The sequence below is a fragment of the Ixodes scapularis genome, unplaced genomic scaffold (assembly GCF_016920785.2).
Source record: "Ixodes scapularis isolate PalLabHiFi unplaced genomic scaffold, ASM1692078v2 ptg001228l_1___fragment_2___debris__unscaffolded, whole genome shotgun sequence".
Taxonomy (NCBI): Eukaryota; Metazoa; Arthropoda; class Arachnida; order Ixodida; family Ixodidae; genus Ixodes; species Ixodes scapularis.
In genome coordinates this window covers 103,612-124,999 of record NW_024610123.1, presented here as the reverse complement: position 1 = coordinate 124,999, position 21,388 = coordinate 103,612, and the positions used below count along the sequence as shown (strand labels likewise).

Genomic DNA, 21,388 nt, shown 5'->3' with positions numbered 1-21,388 from the left:
ACTCAACCACACGTCTTTTCGTCACGGGCCAAACCTCCAAACTCCAGCCGTTTGCTTTCACACTTTGCCAACCAATACAGTCGCCCTACGGGGACTTGCTGAGCGAATTCCTATTGTTAACTGCAGCTCTTGACTGGAACAAACCGGTCAGGCATGTCCACCGCATCATCACCAGCGGTCAACCTACACACGCGAGGTCTCGTCGGCTAGCTCCGGAAAAGCTTCGCGTCGCCCAGCAAGATTTCCAACACATGGTGGAGATAGGCATTGCTCGCCCATCCTCGAGTAGTTGGTCCTCTACACTCCACCTAGTCCCAAAGAAAACAGGCGACTGGCGGCCCTGCGGCGACTATCGCAGCTTGAACGTGACTACGGTCCCCGACCGTTACCCCATCCCCAACATTCAGGACTTCACCACCAACCTGAACGGATGTACCATATTCTCGAAACTCGACCTGCAGAAAGCGTACCATCAGATCCCGGTCGCTCCCGAAAACGTAAAGAAAACCGCAATCGTCTAACCGTTTGGACTTTTCGAGTTCACCCGGATGCCTTTCGGTTTGCGAAATGCCGCGCAAAGCTTCCAACGCTTCATCGACGCCATTCTCCGCGGACTACCTTTCGTTTTCGCCTACGTCGGTGACGTTCTTGTCGCCAGCTCATCGCCGGAGAAACATATACGCCACCTGCGCCTAGTATTCAAGCGTTTCGCTGAACATGGCATGATCATCAACGCAGAAAAATGTGCGTTCGGCGTCCCGTCTTGGAGTTCCTGGGCCGCGTGGTAGACTCCAATGGCATCCGATCTCTTCCCGACAAGGTGAAAGCGATCACCGATTTCCCACGTCCAGAACCGCTCCGCCAGCTCCACCGTTTTCTGGGACTGGTGAACTACTACAGGCGGTTCATTCCAGGTTGCGCGGCAATATTACTTCCCCTAGAAGAGCTCCTTCAAACTACGAAGGGTACAACAGCCACTCTTGACTGGTCCGACGCTGCAGACAACGCTTTCACTACCATCAAAGAGCGTCTCGCTTCTGCTACCCTCTTAGTTCATCCATAGCACGACGCCCCCACGAGCGTGATGGTTGATGTTTCTGGATACGCAGTAGGAGGGGTGCTGCAACAACGCATAAACAACGCGTGGCTCCCGCTCGGTTTCTTCTCTAAGAAACTTACACCAACCGAGCAACGATATAGTGCCTTCGGCCGTGAACTCCTCGCGGCTTACCTTACCATCAAGCACTTCAGATTCTTCCTGGAAGGACGATCGTTTGTGATCTTTACAGATCAGAAGCCACTAACCAATGCCTTCAGATCATCTAAGGCCACATACTCTCCGAGAGAGACTCGACACTTGGCATTCCTAGCTGAATTTTCTACCGACATTCAGCATATCAAGGGCGTCCACAACATCCCCGCCGACACCCTCAGCCGTGTCTCCGTAGTTCAGTACCGCGGGTGTGACCTTAGACAACTCCCTGCTCTACAGGAGAGTGACGAAGAGCTCCGCAACCTTCGCTCTTCCCCAACCTCCTCTCCCCATCTTGAGGACGTTTACTTCTCCGACTTGGGCACAAACATCGTTTGCGACGTCGACCCGGTGACTGGACGGAAACGGCCTTATCTGCCCTTACCACTTCGGCGTCAGATCTTCAACAACCTTCATGCTCTCTCACACCCAGGCATCCCCGCTTCTCAATATCTAATCGCGGAACGATTTGTCTCGCCTGGCATGAACGCTGATGTCTGCGCGTGGGCACGAGAAGGCATTGCTTGTCAGCAGTGTAAGGTGTCCGGGCACACCATCACGCCTCTGGCAAGGTTTGCACTCCCCGACGCGCGCTTTGCCACCATTCACGTGGACCTCATCGGACCCCTACCGTCATCGCAGGGCTACCGGTACCTCCTAACCGTCATCGACAGGTTCACGCGCTGGCCGGAGGCTTGTCTCATCAAAGATATCACTGCCGAGACTGTCGCCTCTGCGCTTCTGTCCACCTGGATCTCCCGCTTTGGGGTTCCCGCCGAAATCGGGACTGATCGCGGACGACAATTCCAATCGGCCCTTTTCCGAAGCTTGACAACTCTTCTTGGCATCGCTCACTTGAAGACCACAGCCTACCACCCGCAGGCAAATGGTTTTGTTGAGCGGTTCCATCGCCATCTCAAGGCCTCCCTCATGGCCCACGCCACTCCAAATAAATGGGCCACGTCTCTACCCATCGTCCTCCTAGGGTTGCGCACAGCCATAAAGGAAGACCTCGGATGTGCCACATCACATCTAGTTTATGGAACATCGCTGCGCCTCCCAGCTGAGTTGGTCAGCACTACCACTCCGATCCACGGCGGCCCCACGATGACTTCAGGATTGCCTTACGTGGAGGACTTAGCCCGTCTGTTCGGTGACGTGCGCGCTACACCGACGCGGACACGCCAGAGCAAGCCTCCTTTCTTCCATCGCGACCTGCACAACGGTGGCTACGTGTTTTTGCGCGTCGACAGCGTCCGCCGTTCGCTCCAGCAACCTTACACTGGTCCCCACCTCGTCGTGACACATGGCGAAAAAACATTCACGCTACGAGTTAATAGCCGCGACACGGTCGTGTCCGTTGACCGCCTCAAGCCACCATTTGTTGAGAGCGATACGATCGCTCAGCCGACTGATCTACCCAGCGTGCAAGCCACCTCGAGCTCAACAGTATCACCCGCGGCCCGCATCAAACACTCCAGGACAGTTCACTGGGACGACTCCGTCTCCAAAGAGGGCTATGTGGAGACAGCCACCGAGAAAAGAAGAAGATCGCGTGCAAATAAAAAAAGAGAGATCAGTTCGACTTTGGAATGCGTCAGGCGTAGTCGCTTTTCGTCTTTCTTTGTCTACAGATTTATTAGTCAATCTGTCATTTTCAAAAATACATCTAGTCATCAAATACACTATTTTATAGCTATACTAATGTAAAATAAATTAATCTGTTATAACGCAAATGAATCTTATTTAAATCATAGGCATCCAATAATTTATAGTTAAACAAATAGTTATTGTTTTCCGCTCACGCGATTCCCCTTGGCAAAGCGCAATCTGATCCAAAAGGTTTTGAATAAAAAAGTCGACTTTATATGACAAAAATTCTGTTTTCTTCTAAAAAAAATTTCAGTTTACAAATGTGTTGCACTCTTTGCGGCAATAACAAGACTTTCAAATTTAAGGATATCAATGTGTGGGGGTTGGACAATGAATACGCACCTGAAACCGGTATATTCCAACAAGCTGAAGGTTTATTCGGGGCTTGCGAACCGTCTTGAAGATTGCATTTACCTTCGTGGAAGAAATAAGGGATTCGAACGGGTGTCAGCAATCGGAGCATAAAAGCCTCAATAAGCATTTTTTTTGGTCAATGAAAACTAGAAGTACTATATTATTTCTGAACAAGAACGAATGTAAACCATACGCACGATGTTCATTAGCCTTATGACGTATCGAGCCTGTAGATATTTGCTTTCATTGAGGGACTTGTGTATTACACTGTCAAACATGACGTACATTTCAGGTCGCCACACGGTGGGTGGCTCTGCAGTGTCACCTAGAAGGTTTCAAATCATGACATGTCCTCAGTGCATCGCAAGTGTAGAATTAACTGTGTAATCATTTTTTTAATATGCACGATGCGAGAAAATTTTAGCTTGATTTCTGTGCAAGATAGTGAAACTGTCTTTGCAATTGAAAGTTTTCCAATTCATTATATCATCAAAGTGTGGTCTCGATTTGCAGTTACACTTGAAGCACGAGCTGACGTCTACCGAAATATTTCAAAGCAAAAACCTAAAGAAGAAAAATTAGGGTTTCTACTGTGTACAAAAAATTGCATCAAGGGTATAAAATGGCCAGTATGTATGCCGCGCATGTAACTGGAATTGCAGCCTGCTCCTTGGTGTTTCTAGAATTGGTTAAGAGGATTGCTGAGAAATGTTAAATGTTTTACAAGCAAAATAAGCTTACTTTTTGGCGGTAGACTTTTATCAGAACGTTCTTCAACGGGCACTGTAAACATCATAGTGATACTGAATGTAAAAAGTAATCAAAGTCAAAGGTTATAACTTTTCAAAGGCATGCTTCTTCAGCAAAATTATACAGGATCAGTTCCTGTTTTGCTGTCAAGTATTTTTTTTTTGTTGTCCCATTTTCGCGGTTTTTAGTCATTAAGATATTTTCAAGATAATTTTCTCAAATTGTTACAATATCCGATGTCAACGCATATGTGTTTATTCAAATACCATCACCTCCAAACTGAACTATGCCGAAATAAAGTAGATAATTCCTTTTGTTTGAAAAAAAAGACGACGATGTGATATTTTTGCGTGTGTTACCTAAAACGCAAGGATAATTAAGTAAAAATATAAGGGACGTGATAATTGTCAGTACATTCCGCGTCAAAAATATCGTTTGTAGAAACATGTTTTTTGGAACTCTCAAGTGCTACCTATTAAATTATTTAGGATAAATAGAACGGAAACTTTGAACGCACTTAACGAATTTTGTCTTGAGTATAAGGATATAAGAACTGTTTCCGATTGCCAAACCACTGACCTCTTCCGTTAACTCAGAAAGTGCTAATTATTGGTACGATTTGAGATCATACATGCTCTGGTACTCTGAATATTTTGAACATCGGATTACATAATCAGATCACTAATACAGGAGCCGTTGAAATGATGCAAGTAAAAAGATATCGAAATACTGAGGGGCCGTCGCCTTTGCAAGCACTTCTCCTTTTCATTTTTCAATGATAATCAATTAATGCGGTCATTTCGACACGCTTTAAACAGAATGTGTTGAGAGAGAAAAAAACGGGAGGTGAATTAATTCATCGAGAGAATAAATGGCAAATAACTGAGAGCATACAAGAATTGACACTGCACGTGAAGCGAACGCTGAAGGAAGGAATTCGGTCGTACGTTCAAAATTTCTAATCATTTTTGCTTCAGGAAGTCTAGCCTTTAACGATTGAATTTTCAACAAATATCTAGTGTATAGTGTTTGATTCTGTCACTTACTTTCGAAGTGGATCGCCTTCTCAGGCGTCGGTAGCGGAAATATTCTGTGAGGGACACGGCCGGATTTGTCATGTTTTCGCAATGGCTCAATTCCATGTGTAAAGTTTAGGTATCCTTCCTGTCAAAAAAGTGAAAGATTTCTGAATATTGCAAGCATTGCCCGTTGCAGACCGTTTGTGAATCGCTAACCAAACATTTCATCGTTATTAAAAGTTGAATTGGTTAGGAAGCAATTTATGGACTACGTATTCTAAATATATAATTTAAAGTTCTCATAAATAATGTTCTTCAGACGATACGGCGATGTGAACTTTCAATGTGCTTAATACACCTTCATTTTTATGAAACTTAAAAAAGCAAAACGTTCGCGAAAATCTATGTAGTTAACAAATACAAGATTTATAAATAACGACTGCATAACCTCCTGTACATTTGTATAATCGTATTTGTTGTTCCTATAATAATATATACTTAAAAAAATGTGTACATACCATTTCAATTCCCATGTCTGTTTCAGTAATTGTAAAGGACGCCTTGTGTTCCGAATTTTCATAAACACTCTTACGTATGTCTGTAGTATCCATCTTAAAAGAGCATAATTTCAGTAAAATAACTGCGAAGTAATATTCATATTAGTAGCAGCTGAAATGCTAAACGGTTATATTTATAGCCAAGCAATTTATGGCTAGGCTTTCGTGGATTTTTTGTGTACTTCAACAAAACTCAGTTCCCGAATTTGGTGGAAAATCGCTTCATTTTATGCAAAAGCTTATGTCTCATCACTTGGATATGCATTTTCAGTAGATTAGTTAAAAATAGGCTCCATCTTCAAAATCAGCAGACAATCAAGTAGATAACAAAGGTTTCTCAAAGATTTGGCTTTGTGCGACCCGCGTCAGCTATGTCTACTCTCGCACCGCCCTCTCCTTGTAGTCGCCCAGAGCGCTTGCGAGCCTAGTTTCCGTTCCTTCTGCCCTCCCGAATTGGCGGTCCCTTCGCGCGCGTCTACATTCCGCCAGGTGGCCGTCGCATTGAGGGTGTCTTTTTTCCTCCGGCTCGTCACGATGACCACCAATCAAGACAATAAATCTGGTCGTACCTTTGTTCAAAGTTCTTTGACACATCTGTGCCGTGTGCTAAACAGCTTCGCTGGTCATGCACCTTCTCAGAGTGGAATTGCTCATGCTTTTTTTTTGCAAGCTATGCCATGTTATAAAACCTCAGTAAATGATTACATTCAATGAGTTTCAACAAGACGCAGAACGAATATTAGGGTGAATGGTTGCATAAATTATCGAGGAAGTAAAACTTTCTCAAAGAAAGCAAAAAAGAAATCGTGGGAGTCGGCACGTCATTTAAACAAATGAGCGTTATTTAAGTTAATATAAGCGGAGACAACTCTGCTTGAACGGCTTTTTGAAATGTACGAAAACCTCCAAAGACACTAGCGGGAACATCAAAAAACTTCTGAGCAAAAAAACGGCACCATGACAGAGCAGCACACGAGAAAAGAGCACGCGACAAAAGAGCATGGTCAAAACAGCACGCGTCAAAACAGCACCGCGTCAAAACAGCACCGCGACGAAACGGCACGCGTCAAGATAGCACGCGACAAAACAGCACAGCGTCAAAACGGCACAGCGACAGAAGAGCACGTGCCAAAACAGCACGGCGTCAAAAGAGCACAGCGCCAAAACAGCACAGCGTCAAAATAGGTAATTGACAATATAGCTATACTTCGTTTCAGCTTCGGTCCAGACGCAGCCGATGCTGAGAGCGCGAGCACGTGGCCCAGAACAGTGCTTGCACTGCACGAGCGCGCGTGCTTGGCTAGGATGCTGAAAGCCCGGAGCCCGCGCTTGTAGCTTTGGCTGCGTCTGGACCGAGGCTGAAACGAAGTATAGGGGTCGGCGTTTTCGGTCTTTATTATATTTAAATTCGGCGTATTTTTCTTTTTTTTCTGAACATAAGTTTTCGGTTTATTGCGCTGGATATTCGTAGACTCATAAATTTCTCGGTCCTTTTCGGTTTATTGACGAAAACCAGTATACTGGCCAAAATGCAATATTTAAAAGCGTTTGTTTAAAATGTATAGTGAGTAAACCAGGTACTGGTTTTCTTATTTGTCGTCGTCGGTGACACCCGACGCGACCTGTTCTGCGAGAAGCACTAGGGCCCTATCGTGATCTGACATTATTGTCGTGTCCTCGTATTTGTACACAGGGCGAACATGAGCTTCACTAACACTTCGGTCGGAAAGGCAAATATCAAAATCCAGAAATTTGCAAGTATTGTACTCAGTGCGTTTTCCCCCCATTTTCACGACTGCGATATGTAGTAAACTCGCGCTGACCACAGAAACGACAATAAAACAATCGTATATTTATGCCCTCCTCTAGTAGACGAAAGGTAGGGGTGTTAAAAAATGTGCCGCGTTTCCGACGCCCTTGATTTTCATTGTTCAGTTCACGATTAAAATCTCATATTTGAAGAAAGAATTTGGCACACAAGTCCCCATAAGGTGAAAAACCCAGATTTCGTCGTGAAGACCCCTGCGGCATCGGAGCTCCTGTTGAAAGTTGAACCGATCTCGGAGACAAGCTGAAAACTGCGAAAGGAAGTGGTCATAGGGTCAGTAATGAGTCACCCCCTCCCCCCTCCCCCTACCCCTCCAACGGATTTGGAAAAAGGAATTCGGCGTACTTTTACCGGTTTAATTCGGTTTAGGCCGAAGACGACCTAAATATAGAGTATGGAGTTGGCAGTTCTGCATTTGAGAAAAAACACTTGTATTGCGTTCATTTGGCCTTTAGAATAACAAATATCAGAATTTTGTTTCAGTGCGACGCGCGGAAGAGCCATAAGAGCAATTTCAAAATAGGGCTGAAGCTCCGCCTCCCTAGCCTTGGGCAAGGAAAAGATCCGTCGATGTGGTCACGTACAGCGACTTTTTTCGCGTTTTCTCGCGTTTAACAATACTTGCGCAGGAAATGGTTTGGGTATTCGGGTTCACGGGGTAACAATACACTAGCATTCACTTCTAACTAAATTTGTGTAAGAACCTCCGTAGCTTCCCTTTTAAAAAGTACACGTTTTAAATGGAGGGTCTAGGCCAATTTGTCGAATCTATTCTATTGGGAGCAAGTTCGGAGTGGGGTGTGTACTCGGTGCGCACATGAAGGCTGCCTGGGCAGAACCGAAACCCCCGCTGATGCGTATTCTGGCTATTTCTCGAGCAGTTCTGCTAATATTGACGATCAAGTTTGCTGGTTATGTCGTCTACAATAAATGTATCAATCGCATGACAATGTGTTTCCATTAGCTTTTAAAGAAAAAAAAAACAAAAAAAAATTTGAAAGCTTCTTACAACTCCCTGTAACACCGAATTAGAGCGCAGCTCTTGAGGAGGAGGAGGGAAGGGTACTGGGGGGGGGGGGTTAAACTAACCAGGGGGGGGGGGGTCACGTGACCTTGGGGGTCACGTGACCCCCAATGCCGATGATGTCATCACTGACGTCACTGATGACGTCATCTGTGACGATGACGATGCGGGTACCGATTACGTCATTAGTGACGTCACTGATGACTTCACCAGTGATGATGACGATGACGATGCGAATGTCGGTGACGTCATCAGTGACGTCGCTGATGACGTCATCAGTGATGATGACGATGACGATGCGGATGCCGGTGACGACATCAGTGACGTCACTGATGACGTCATCAGTGATGATGACGATGACAATGCGGATGTCGGTAACGTCATCAGTGATGATGACGATGTCGATGCGGATGCCGGTGACGTCATCAGTGATGATGACGATGACGATGTGGATGCCGGTGACGTCATCAGTGATGATGACGATGACGATGTGGATGCCGGTGACGTCATCAGTGATGATGACGATGACGATGTGGATGCCGGTGACGTCATCAGTGATGATGACGATGACGATGTGGATGCCGGTGACGTCATCAGTGATGATGACGATGACGATGTGGATGCCGGTGAGGTCATCAGTGATGATGACGATGACGATGTGGATGCCGGTGACGTCATCAGTGACGATGACGTCATCGGGGGGTCACGTGACCTCGAGGCGGGGGTCACGTGACCTCAGGGGAGTCACGTGACTTCGGGGGGTCACGTGACCCCCCAGGAGGTCACGTGACCCCGGTGGGGGGCTCGCGCGGTGCATTATGGGACATTTCCCATGATGCACCGCGCGGTTACGCCGACGGCGACGCCGACGGCGACGGCGACGGCGACGGCGACGGCGACGCCGCTCAAGCCGGAAACGGGCCCCTAAGAGCTGCGCTCTAAAAACATGTGCGGCTACCGTGTGCTCAGCCCTGTAGAGCAACAGCATTGAGGCTGTGGCATGTTTCTGCTTCACCGGTTTCCACTTGATCGAAGCCTTCGTCGTAATTAATTTGTGAATTTAACTCAAAACAGCTTCTCGGCTGCAAGCTGCAGCCACGTGTTTCCGGGACATCTTATTCACGGCGAATTAACCCCACAGAATGCGACACCTTAAATTAGCTGGATATTAAAGTCAACTTATCTTAGTGGTTCTATTAACTGGCTGAAGTTGAGCTAGTTGGTGCATAATTTAGGTAAACGGTCAGCTAGAACGAGAGGGACAAACACAGACAGGGAGAAACAGAGACATACACACCGCTGATTATCAACTAAGACTTCAGATTTCTTCTTCATCACTTCGACCCACAGATTCACACCTAAAGTAAATGAATGATCCTAAATCCTTACAATACACTACTAAATCAAAATACTGATTAAATAATATGAAATTAAAATTGAAACTAAATAATTACATTAAATTATTAAATATTAATTTTGGTCCAACCGACAGACCACTGCCGAAACATATCCCTCCTAGTCCCTTTCACGGCGCCGTGCCACACTGCAAAAACTGCCTTTCTTTCTTGCTGACCGTGATGGAGGGCACGCTCACGCAGTCGTCGCCGGTTTGCTCAATGGCCAGGGCCTAGAGGATCTCGCGCGCAGAAGCATTCCTGTGTCTGTTAATAATGGAGACGCTACTAAACCGTGGCTTGCACCCGCACGTGCGGCAATCGGCAGCAAGGTGCCCAGCTCCCGTGCCTTGCACCGGCGCCACGTGCTCCCTGACTCTGTCGTTAACGCAGCGTCCCGTCTTCCCAATGTAGCAGCTCCCACATGACATAGGAATCTTGTATACCACACCGGTCTGGCACATGGTGAACTTATTCCTGTGTGCAGTATTGCAGGTTGGCTGGCAGTTCGTGGCCCGATAACAGACACAGGAATGCTTCTGCGCGCGAGATCCTCAAGGCCCTGGCCATTGAGCAAACCGGCGACGACTGCGTGAGCGTGCCCTCCATCACGGTCAGCAAGAAAGAAAGGCAGTTTTTGCAGTGTGGCACGGCGCCGTGAAAGGGACTAGGAGGGATATGTTTCGGCAGTGGTCTGTGGGTTGGACCAAAATTAATAATTAATAATTTAATGTAATTATTTAGTTTCACTTTTAATTTCATATTATTTAATCAGTATTTTGATTAAGTAGTGTACTGTAAGGATTTAGGATCATTCATTTACTTTAGGTGTGAATCTGTGGGTCGAAGTGATGAAGACGAAATCTGAAGTCTTAGTTGATAGTCAGCGGTGTGTATGTCTCTGTTTCTCCCTGTCTGTGTTTGTCCCTCTCGTTCTAGCTGACCGTTTACCTAAATGGTTCTATTAATGCATTTTAATCGGCGATCTCCCGCTTTTCTTCTTTTTTCTTGGGTGGGTGGGAGGGGGGGGAGGGGGGGAGGGGTGACGTTTCACGTTTATGTGGTAATTACTAAACGACAAGTACCACGGAGCCGCACCGGACCGCCGAAAACCAGACGGTTCATAACTTGAACGTATCGATTTCTGTTTCCCAGTACCTTTTCCTCTTTCGCTGGTTCTACAAAAAAGACCAGGCAACGCGGCCAACATCGACGCGAAGATATCACCTCTAACTACCTAATCTCTTCAGAGATCAGCGTTGTTAAGTAGTAGTGACTACGGCTAACTTTATTTGTTTTTAGCAATCACGCAGCATCAGCACTCAGGGGAGTGACTTAGCAGTGACATAGGCAATAAATTCCTTCATAACCTAGGGACAATAAATAAAGGGGTCAAGAAGGTTCGAAATTATTCGCGTAAAGAGAGGTGAAGAGTGCGCGATAAGTTGCTACGTATGTGCTGTTTTGTCGCTGTGCTGTTTTGGCACGTGCTCTTCTGTGGCTCTGCCGCTTTGACGCTGTGCTGTTTTGACGCATGCTATTTTGACGCATGCTGTTTTGTCGCCGTGCTGTTTTGACATTCTGCTGTTTTGACGCGTGCTGTTTTGAAAGTGCTGTTTTGTCGCGTGCTGTTTTGTCGTGTGCTGTTCTGTCGTGTGCTGTTCTGTCGCGTTCCCGAAAAAACAGGTGGAATGTTTATTTTTTAAGTAAATTGATTGAATTTCAAACAATGAGGTGGAAGCATGCTTTCTTGTGAAAGGTAATCTTTCCTTACCAATTCGTGATTCACCTCTCCATACTTAGCATCGGAAAAATACAGACTGTCCCCTAAAACACTGGATTCTTCCAAGTCTATGACGTAGTCTTTAGAAATTTGAACAGCGCCTCTTGAGTTGCCGCTTCTGCTTTCAATCAGAACCGGATACACGACACCTGGAACGTAACCGCTCCTGTTATCCGACTGTTCCATACTCGCAACAAACTTCTTAGTAAAGAGGAAGAAACAAAAACGGCGGTCACAAGTCACGGAGTTTTTCTGATAAAAAAAAAAATCCTACGTAGATCTCCGAGAAAAGTTCCCTTTCACAAACAGAGGAAAATTAACTCCACAAAAATAAAAAATCCCTTCTGCAATGACAAGACGTTGGAAACGTAATGCAATAAAAGTACACCGCGGGAAGCATGCCTACACTCATGTGAATAGTTCGAACAGAACAGATTTAGAAAATCGGGGGAAGGGGGGGGGGGGGGGGGGGGCATCTTCCAATCGTGTTTCGTTAACACTATTTGTCCTTTCATATGTATTTCTTAATATGCAGCTCATGAGAAGATATGCTACTTCGCTAGACCTCAAGATGCTATTAGAGTGCCATACCACATAAAAGAGAGGGACTTAAGAATCTAGATTACCTTGTTGCCTAGTTTTTGTTAATGATGGTTATAACCTTAATTTTTGTACCACGCCTACGTTCCTATTCTTGCGAAAACCTTTTGGCAATCTGTCAAACTTTTCGCTCTTCACCACTCTAATTGTACGGCACCATGATGAATGGAACATCGTTTTAGGACGGTCAATTATATTTGGTAACTCCGATTGTACACGTAATCTGAACGAAGAGAGGCTAAGAGAAGCGCGAAGAGTAATTTCCTCAAAGGCCCAACAACTTGAAAGGATTTCTGGCAGTTTGGAACTGGGCAAAACAAAAACATTACGTTATTGTGCATTCCGTGCACGTACAATGCAATTGGCGTTCCGCATTAAAGAGCAACATTTGCATCCTCTCTTAATTTGTAGGTGTAAGAGCAGGAACCAAGTGCATGGTCTTTATTTAGACCTGACGTACGTCAGACTTTGAATGCGCGAACAACTGCTTCCGGTATGATGACCTCGGTGTCGCTTTCTACCAATTTATGACGCCCTTTGGCTGGCTGAACTGTGGAGTACGACGTCTTTAGAGCTCGTCTGTGACTGGTGCGTTAAAGATCCTATCGCATCCATATCTGAAAAGTAATCCCGAATTTTCCAGAAACGACCTCACAGGAGCCAAAGTGTCATGCTCTCGGATGTCGCAACCCTTGCGCTTGGTGCCAGAATTCCCGGCCAAAATTAAAATGAAAAGCTCGTACATTTGGCTCGTACCACAACCGCTGCGACACCCCCAGGATCCTGACCGACGGCATAGAACTTATATGACGTCAGAGTGGTTGAGAGTACAAGAATTTCGTTCGCAACTTCTATGTAACAGATATAAAAAAATATATATAATCACTAGGTTTGCGTTAACCTAGTCGCAATTTTATTTTGCTTGTGTTTTTAAAGAGATTTGGATGTAGTACCGGGTGTATCAGGTAGCGGCCACACGCCTTAAATCGACCGCAAAATTCGTTTTTTTAAACTATTGCGCTACGATGTTCTGCAGCTTCGCACACAGGTGGTGCATTTATTCTATAAACTTTGCAAAGAGCTAGCTTACCTGTGAAAAATGTAAAAAAAAAGGCTTAACTCCTATGGAAACGCAGCGAAGTCACCAGTTTTCAAACAATAGGGCGCCCTATTGATTGAAGACCAGTGGCTTCGCTGGGTTTCCTCAGGAATTAAGATTATTGCTTTGTTTACTTTTTCCTCAGGTAAGTTCGCTCGTAGCGAATTTTTTAGGAAAATACCCGCCCCCTGTGGGCAACGCTGCACAAAATCGTAGAGTGATGGCTTAAGAAACCGAATTTTGCGGTAGATTTAAATAGCCTGGCCGCTATTTGAGATACCCGATAGAATACCAACGTATTAAAGTGTCCGAATCAACCCGTCATGTTATCGGGAGATGTAGCGGCATATATTTATATGAGGCCGCTTCTACAATCATTGACAACCAGAGTGAAGGACGTGCTCACCAACGAGCATTCCATTATTTTTTCTCATCCAGTAGGATTGCGGTATTAGAGGATAAGAACACGAAAGAAGCAATCAGGAAGCAAGAATCAAGATTATAGTATTAAGCCACACACTGCGCGTCTTATTTGTCAGCGACTATAGAGAAATCCGTGAATACAATCAATGCAGCGTGTCTACCCAAGCCTATTTAAACCCTACGCCTTTCGGGGGCATGGTGCATGCCGTAATACAAATTATTTCTCGTCTGCAATATTGTGTGCGGAATTTCCATGATAACTGTTTATCGTGCCCAAAAGCTCGGAGGTTGAAGCATAGGAGAAATGTAAAATTTGATTTTACGTCACTAAGAAAAACGCCATGCGGAAGCTTCTGCATAAATAGAATCAATACATCACCGGCGTGAGCAAAAGCTACGCTGCAAATGATGAGTGTAGCCGAATACATTTTCCGTCATAAAGACGTCCGTAAGGTAGAAATTTATACTTGGAAATGAAAGAATGCCTTTGTCAGGAACCTTTTTAAAGGGTGAAAAGGTTCAGCGCCCTTTAAAACATTACACAAAATGCGTGATAATGAAAACAATACGTCAAATGACGCACACAGGAAGTTGCATTTATTATGTTGTTAAAGACAGCTTTTGCACGAGACGAGCATTAACACCGGCAATGGACCCTTTTCAAACGTCAGGGCCATCTCGTGGCAGTCTCAATAGCACCAATTTCTCCGCACTAATGCCGGTGATAGAAGATCAAGATTGCCTACCTTGAAACACTCTCGATTTTGTGAATCAAAGGTGACTTTCAAGGGCCAACTTGTTAGAATGGATTCTCCGCTTCTTTGTGGCATGCTTTTAAAGGCGTTCGCTTCTCCAAGGGTGCGGAAGCTGCGTAGCGCCGCAATTAGAGCGTCCAGTTTGGCTCTGCAGGTGGTAGGTAGACTAAGTATTGAAAAGGGTCTATAGACGCGTGTCAAAAAGGAGACACCAGCGGTTTGGTTATCGCGGTGGAGACCAAATATGGCTTACACTGACGTCACAGCAGCGGCCATTCTGGTGGACATTGCTTGCTGAGCACGTGGCTTCTGCTTCAATGCATGAAAATAAGTATGTAATATGACGTCACATGCCGGCCACACATAAACGCCGCGGCTAACGAGACATGTTATTGTCACGAAACCAGCCCGTCGTAGACGCGGAAGAATACACCAGCGGCTTTCGACAAATGGCTTCCTCAAATCTCTCGTCGCTTCGAAATAGAAAAGTGCGATTCCATGCACTGAATATGTCATAAAACGCAAAACTGAGACTTAAGAATTTTGTACTTTCTGAGTGGCATCTGACTTGCTGCTAGGAAAGTTCAGAACACGTCTCGAGGGTACGTTTACCAACGTGATTTCTATTGACATATTCACGACAGAGTTGGCGTCGCGCTCGTCACCCACGGGAAGGCACGGGGCTAGGGCCCCACCAGCCAAATTTCTCATTTTATATTCCTCCCCTCTTCTAGAACGTTATCATTTTGTAACGTAGCCCTCGTTCATGGTCAAAATGTTCTAGAATACAGAGTATGTACAAAAGAAGCTGAATCCGGCAACATTGGGACATTGGTACCTTGTCACATTCACGGGATGCACGCTGTTCTTTTGGCTTTAGTTAGGGGTGCGAGTACACCTTATTGTACATTTAGTTTCAGTTTTTAAAGCAACCTACTTTTTTATCCGAGATAATACAGTAATGCCTAAGGATGACACCCAAAACTGTAGGGAGACCGTGAAGTATCCAGGGCTGCCCGTTAGATGACGCCACTGTGTTCACTCTTCGTAAGCGGTCGCAGGCGTGTCAAAACGACCATTCCCCTGGTCGTTTTAGATCACTAGCCTAAATCCACTACGGAGCATCCGATTAGTGCGGAGCCACCGCGCCTCCGACTTCACCAGCGGAAGACGACAGGGTTGCGAGAGTGACCAACTTTCGTCCCGGCATTCCGCATCGCGCTGGGCTATCGTCATTTCCGGAAACCGCCATCACAAGTCGGTCGACCGCCGTTTCCGTCATGCTCGGTGAGGCAGGAAGTTAGTCTCCCAAAGATCGGCTTCCACTCGGCTCCGGGAAGATCAGCCGATCGAGATATGGGCGTTCCGAACCCTAAATCAGAGTCGCCGCTGCTCCAAAAGGACGTGCGAAAGACATCCGGGTTGATCTCAAACGACCAGTGGCGAACGCGCCCTCCAAAAAAGTGCATCCCGGAACGCGCCATAACGACGAGTGGAATTCGTCATTAATCAGACGCGAATCTCTTAAAAAAAAACTTTAAGGGACCATGAAGACCACTTTGAAGTTCTCTTTAACGATTGAAATGAACGCCAAGCGCTTGTGCGTCGCACAAATTAATTGAATAGACCCAGGAACAAACACACCGGAGCAGATGAGAGTCGCTCTCATCGGTCCTGGTGTGATTGTTGCTGGTTCTATTCAATTATTTTTTTGTGCCACGCGCAAGCGCTTGGCGTTCGTATCAATCGTTAAAGTTAACTTCAAAGTGGTCTTCATGGTCCCTTAAAGGTTTTTTCTCGGGCGTCGCGCCCGAGACTGCGGAAAAATCCAGCTTATGAATGACGTGAACCGTGACATCAATTGAGGCACGTCGGGCGATTGGTCGAAATGAACAGAGTCCTCGTGTACTCGTTTTTGATCGTAAGTCGTCAAAAAAGATTTCGTATTTTTTCTCATTTAGTAACAGCAAAACGTTTATGTTCCTGCCTAAACAAATTACTAGAATTAAAAAAAAAAAGTATTATTTCCGTCCGCGGGCGCGCGGAGTGAAAAAACTGAATAGCTGAGAGCCTTTGAAGGGAAGCTGAAACAATTCTTGAAAAAAATAAAACCGAGTTAGAGGAGAATTCTAGAGTATTTTTATCACGTGACTTTGAATACCACGTTCATTTTCCACGATGATTTATACTAAATATGAGAAAACCCGAAAACCCTCCGGCCAGTAGTAACGTCCTACTATAATCTTTGTTCCGCCAAGCGGGTTTCGCTCGTTTGGGCAGCGCGTGCAATCGGAAGCTTGCAAGGTGTATTTTTCCGCACTGACGTCAGTCATGACGTCTATCTCTGACCTTTTCGAACACAGCAAGAGTACACGCGGATAGCTTTGACAGGTGCTGAAGATGCGCTAAGCAGGGATTCCGAAAACTCCTAGTATCGCGCCACGCCCCATGCACTTTGATATTAACTTTAAAAAATAATTTCTGCAGCCCCCGTGCGCCAAATTGAAAAATATTTTTCTATACTCGTGATCTTGGAGGCCAAATGAAGACGATTTTGATGTTTTTCTTTAAGCCAAGCCACTATCCAGAAAAAAAAAAAAAAAAAAAAAAACTCTGCAAGAAAGGTTGATTTTGAAAAATTATATATTCGCATCCACTAACATCTAGAGGTTTACCACAAAAAGTTTAATTAGTTTACACGGCATAGTTAACTTTTTATACATTATTTTCTGTCCAGTGAAGCTAAAGAAAAGGTAGGGATTGCAGCAATTTGAACACACTTTTCTTTGTTCCGCTTTTTGCTAGAAATTCTATTTTAGTCAATCTATCGTTTGATAATGGCGATAAAGGGATGGCTCGTTTTTCACTTTTCCTGACTCAAATTTAATACGGAATGCGGCTATGGAATTGTGTTGTCACTTTACGGATGTCTTTTATAAACAAATGTTACCATTTTGTCAAAGCCAGAGAACACCAAAAAGTTCACCGATTTTTCAGAAGAAAACATTTAAAGAGATAAATTACTTTTTACAAAAAACTTTCCATAGCCGCACTCCCTAAGCATTCCACTCATATCTAGCAGGCAAAAAAATTTCAATATCGTGATAGTTTTCCAACGATAGATTAACTAAACAACGTAGGCGTGTTACTGATAAAAGCTGCTCTAATTTCTTTCCCATTTAACCGACAGACCTGAAATTTCGTTATGCATCCTCTAGTATGACTATCAGCCTGCCCTGTAAATTTCATTAATTTTACGCCAAGGGTTCAAAAGTTGCCCCTAGGGGGCTGTGTCCCCTTAAATATAAAACCACTTCAGTCTCCCTCTAACTTGAAAAGCATTTATTGAAATACACCTAAAAAAAATTGTTTTTTCTTTTTTTTTAGAAAAACGAAATTGGCGAGTCATTGTATTTTGTTCAGTTTGTGGCGCGGCTCTTAGTTCCACGCGCGAATGGAGCCGCAGAAACTGATCCAGGCTGACGCACTGCAGTTTCCAATACTTGTCGGGGTCCATTTTAAAAAGCTTCTGTCATTCCTCGTTTAGCACGCCGCCATCTTTCCGGCACATCCATCCAGCTTTTCATCCAAACAGACCTTTTTGCGCCTGTGGTATACTGATAGATCGGTACATGTCCCTGCGGGAGCCCAAGACTCCGACGCTTTCACGCCGAGCCTCCTCGAGCAGGACCATACTTTCGTCATGTCTTGGGTTAGTAAAGCTGATTGAAGTTCCGGTTGAGCCTGTGACGGCGTTTTATCTCACATGGTATACGCAACAGCGACACGCAACTATAATAGTTCTTAGTAACATTATAGCGCCAATCGCAACGCGAGTGACAATAAATCATGTCGACAAAAATTAAGGTCCCTACCAGGGTTGGGCAGAAATACTCAAAAATGTATTTGGGAATAAAAATACTGGGAGACATGAAAAAAGGAGCAAAAATACTGATACTTCAATGTATCTGGAAAAATCTATCGCGATACGTATCCGAGATGCATATTAAAAATATGCATAAAGTCTTTGGAAATACTAATACAGGCATACATTTCACTGGGGGCAGAAATACAAATATTTAAATACTGATACTGCAATATATTTTAAAAACATGTTTGAGACGCCAACTGAGATAAAGCTTGAAGTGGAAGTTTTTGATGACGGCCCAAGCGGCACAAGAATATTAGGCGAGTATTTACAGAATATTGTTGGCAAATACACAGAATATATGGCTCTTCCGATCCACATGATGTCTAGACAATATCGTCTGAAAAGCGAGGCAGTACAAGCACAATATCACTGGAGTACCGCCACCGTCAGGCTCAGTACCCACAGGGCGCCGAGTATATCTATTGAGTACTAGCAGCGTCGGCTGAGTGCACGCCGGACGCCGCGTGTTAATCCTAGGTCAATCGAGTTGTCGGAGTACCCGCCGGATATCGCCCGTATATCCATAGAGTACTTGAAGCGTCGGCTGAGTACCCACCGGGCATCGCGTATGTCAATCAAGTATATCTATGAAGTACTTAGAGCGTCGGCTGAGTATCCGCCGGGGGTCGAGAATTTATATTTTGTACTGGCAGTGTCGTCCGAGCACCCGCCAGATAACCAACTTATATCTCCAGAGTACATGGATGGTAGGGCGAGGGCAGGAAGGGAGGAAGCATACGGAACGCTACAGTGAAGAGAGGGGGAAACGTCTTTCCCTCTTTAGCGTTCCGTCTGCTTCCTTCTCCACGGCCCGTCTTACTCTCGCCCTACCTTCTCGAGTTGCAACGGACTACAGATATCGCCCATTTATGTGCTAGAAAAATATTTTTACTTGCTCACGCCACCATTAAGCTTCGGGCTTTTTTGGCATCTTTATTATACACGCGTAGATGCATTACGCATACCACAACCATACTGAACATACACATTGAGCTCATACACATACACGGCACATACAAACATCCGCCCAACAGCACACTAACCACCAGCTCCTAGGAATAAGACCGTAACGCTCTTCTCGTGACGCCGCAACGGAAGGCCACCGGGGGCGCGCGACGAAGCGAAGGCGACGCGCGTGGATCGACCGTCGTAACGTGTGTCTTATTAGCTCAAATGAGTTCTTCACATAGCAACTGGTCTAGAAAACATTTCATTACACGGGAAAAACATTACACCGCTAAATAATCGGTACGAAATGGCACGAGGTATGCGTATAAGACGTCTATAGAAAAATGTGATTGTTTTAAGTCGAAAACATTGAGTCGCAATTATTTCTGTAGGAATGCATGTTTTATACATAAATACTTCGGCCAAATGGCGAGACAGGCAGTGATTGGACACAGCAAAACAGATCACTGTTAAAAATCAGGTAGACGTAGTCAACGCGGGCACGGCTAGACAAGTGTCAATTACGACTATGTAAGCGATGTTATCGCGTGCAGTCACTGAATTCTTGCATTATACCAAGGCCACATGGCAAATTAATATATTTTAGATCGAGTTACATTATGGGGTCGACAAATCAGCTGGCGACGCTCGTATAATCACTAAAGACCGGGAACTGATTAAATTTCATATGATTTAATGAAAATATATTAACTTTTCCGTGTGGCAGGGGTACTAAACTTACTATTTAGTCAACTAATTTACTTCCCCTATGAGCTTGAATTGTCTTAGAACAAAATATAACTTATTTTGTATACAGTAATACTGTTACCTGAATACAGTTAAGATTCTAGTATAAACGCGGTAAATGCAATAAAGTAACATTGGTATAAATATACACATAAGCACTAACAACGCACTTTCAATAATCAGAAACTTGTTATTCACCCTCCAATGAAAGCTAGAATATTACCACGCGTATTTACAAATGCCCACGCTACAGCACGCGGATAACAAAATTCCATTCCATCAAAAGATTTAAATGAAAAAGATCGACTGCAGCACTTCGCTTACGTCCTGCATGACCATAAAAACCCGTAAATAAGTTGTTTCTCACCTCTCTATCGTATCCATACGTCCCGCTCTATCCGCCACGGAAACATTTGAAACACAAACTCCAAGAAGTCGCTTTGTCGAGAGAGGGGTCTATCGATAATGACCAGCGTCATCGTTGACTAGTTGCCACACATGTCACTCAAACCGTAGCAGGACTTGTTCCGCGAATCCACGTGAATGTCGTAGTATCAAGCGAACCAAAAAAAAAAACTACCCGGCAAGCACTTGCAGATCTGGGCGTCTCGGAGAAGCCGCGTCGAGTTCCCATGGCGTTGGAAATCATCTTTTCCTCAATATCCCTTCTGTCCGTCGATGTCTCGCTGCCTCCAGGCCGTCCCGTCCGAGGAAAAATCTGCCTCCTGGTCTCCGCACCGTCCCGTACGCCCAGCCCCTGGCCCCGCTCTTCCTTCCTTTTTGTTCCCATCCGGGGTCGTACATTTCCGCCGCAGAAAAGGTGGGGAGAACTTGAGATCTCTCCAGTCCGAGGCTCTGATAGAATGTCCCTCGCCTGTTTGTTTCCGTTACGGCAACGTGGTCCTTTTCTTGCTCGTGGTGAGGGTGAGAAGGCCAGCAGATTGTCACGTCCGAAATGGCGGGGGGGGGGGGGGGGGGGGGGCTGGGGAAAGGGGGGGAGGGGGGGCCTTCTCCGAAGCATGTCGCGATTGCCATGAGTCACCGCCCGTTGCCTCTGGCTTCTTGAAACACGCACACACACCCATACACCTGCGCGTGCGCACCTAACCGGATCTTGCGTTGGGCCCGAGCGCCTTGTTTCGAAGGATTAACCAACGACAGGTACGTCACAACTGTCTATCTCCCTCTCCCTTTTCAAGCTTGCGTTCCAAGGCGCCAGCGAGTCTGGTCAATTGAGGTTGCCCTAAAAAGATTGGGATCACTCTCCCTCT

General features: G+C 45.3%; 1 protein-coding gene across 1 annotated transcript; it reads right to left on the bottom strand.

Moving 5' to 3' along the window:
* Positions 1–3,247: 3,247 nt before the first annotated feature.
* Positions 3,248–14,164, bottom strand: LOC120841396 (the record flags this gene model as incomplete). Its single annotated transcript, XM_042288191.1, has 7 exons — positions 14,116–14,164; positions 11,606–11,763; positions 5,547–5,639; positions 5,056–5,173; positions 4,001–4,042; positions 3,453–3,584; positions 3,248–3,319 (listed from the first exon to the last, which is right to left on the bottom strand). Coding segments are annotated over exons 1-7 (664 nt in total), but the record flags the coding sequence as incomplete, so codon positions are not given.
* Positions 14,165–21,388: the final 7,224 nt, after the last annotated feature.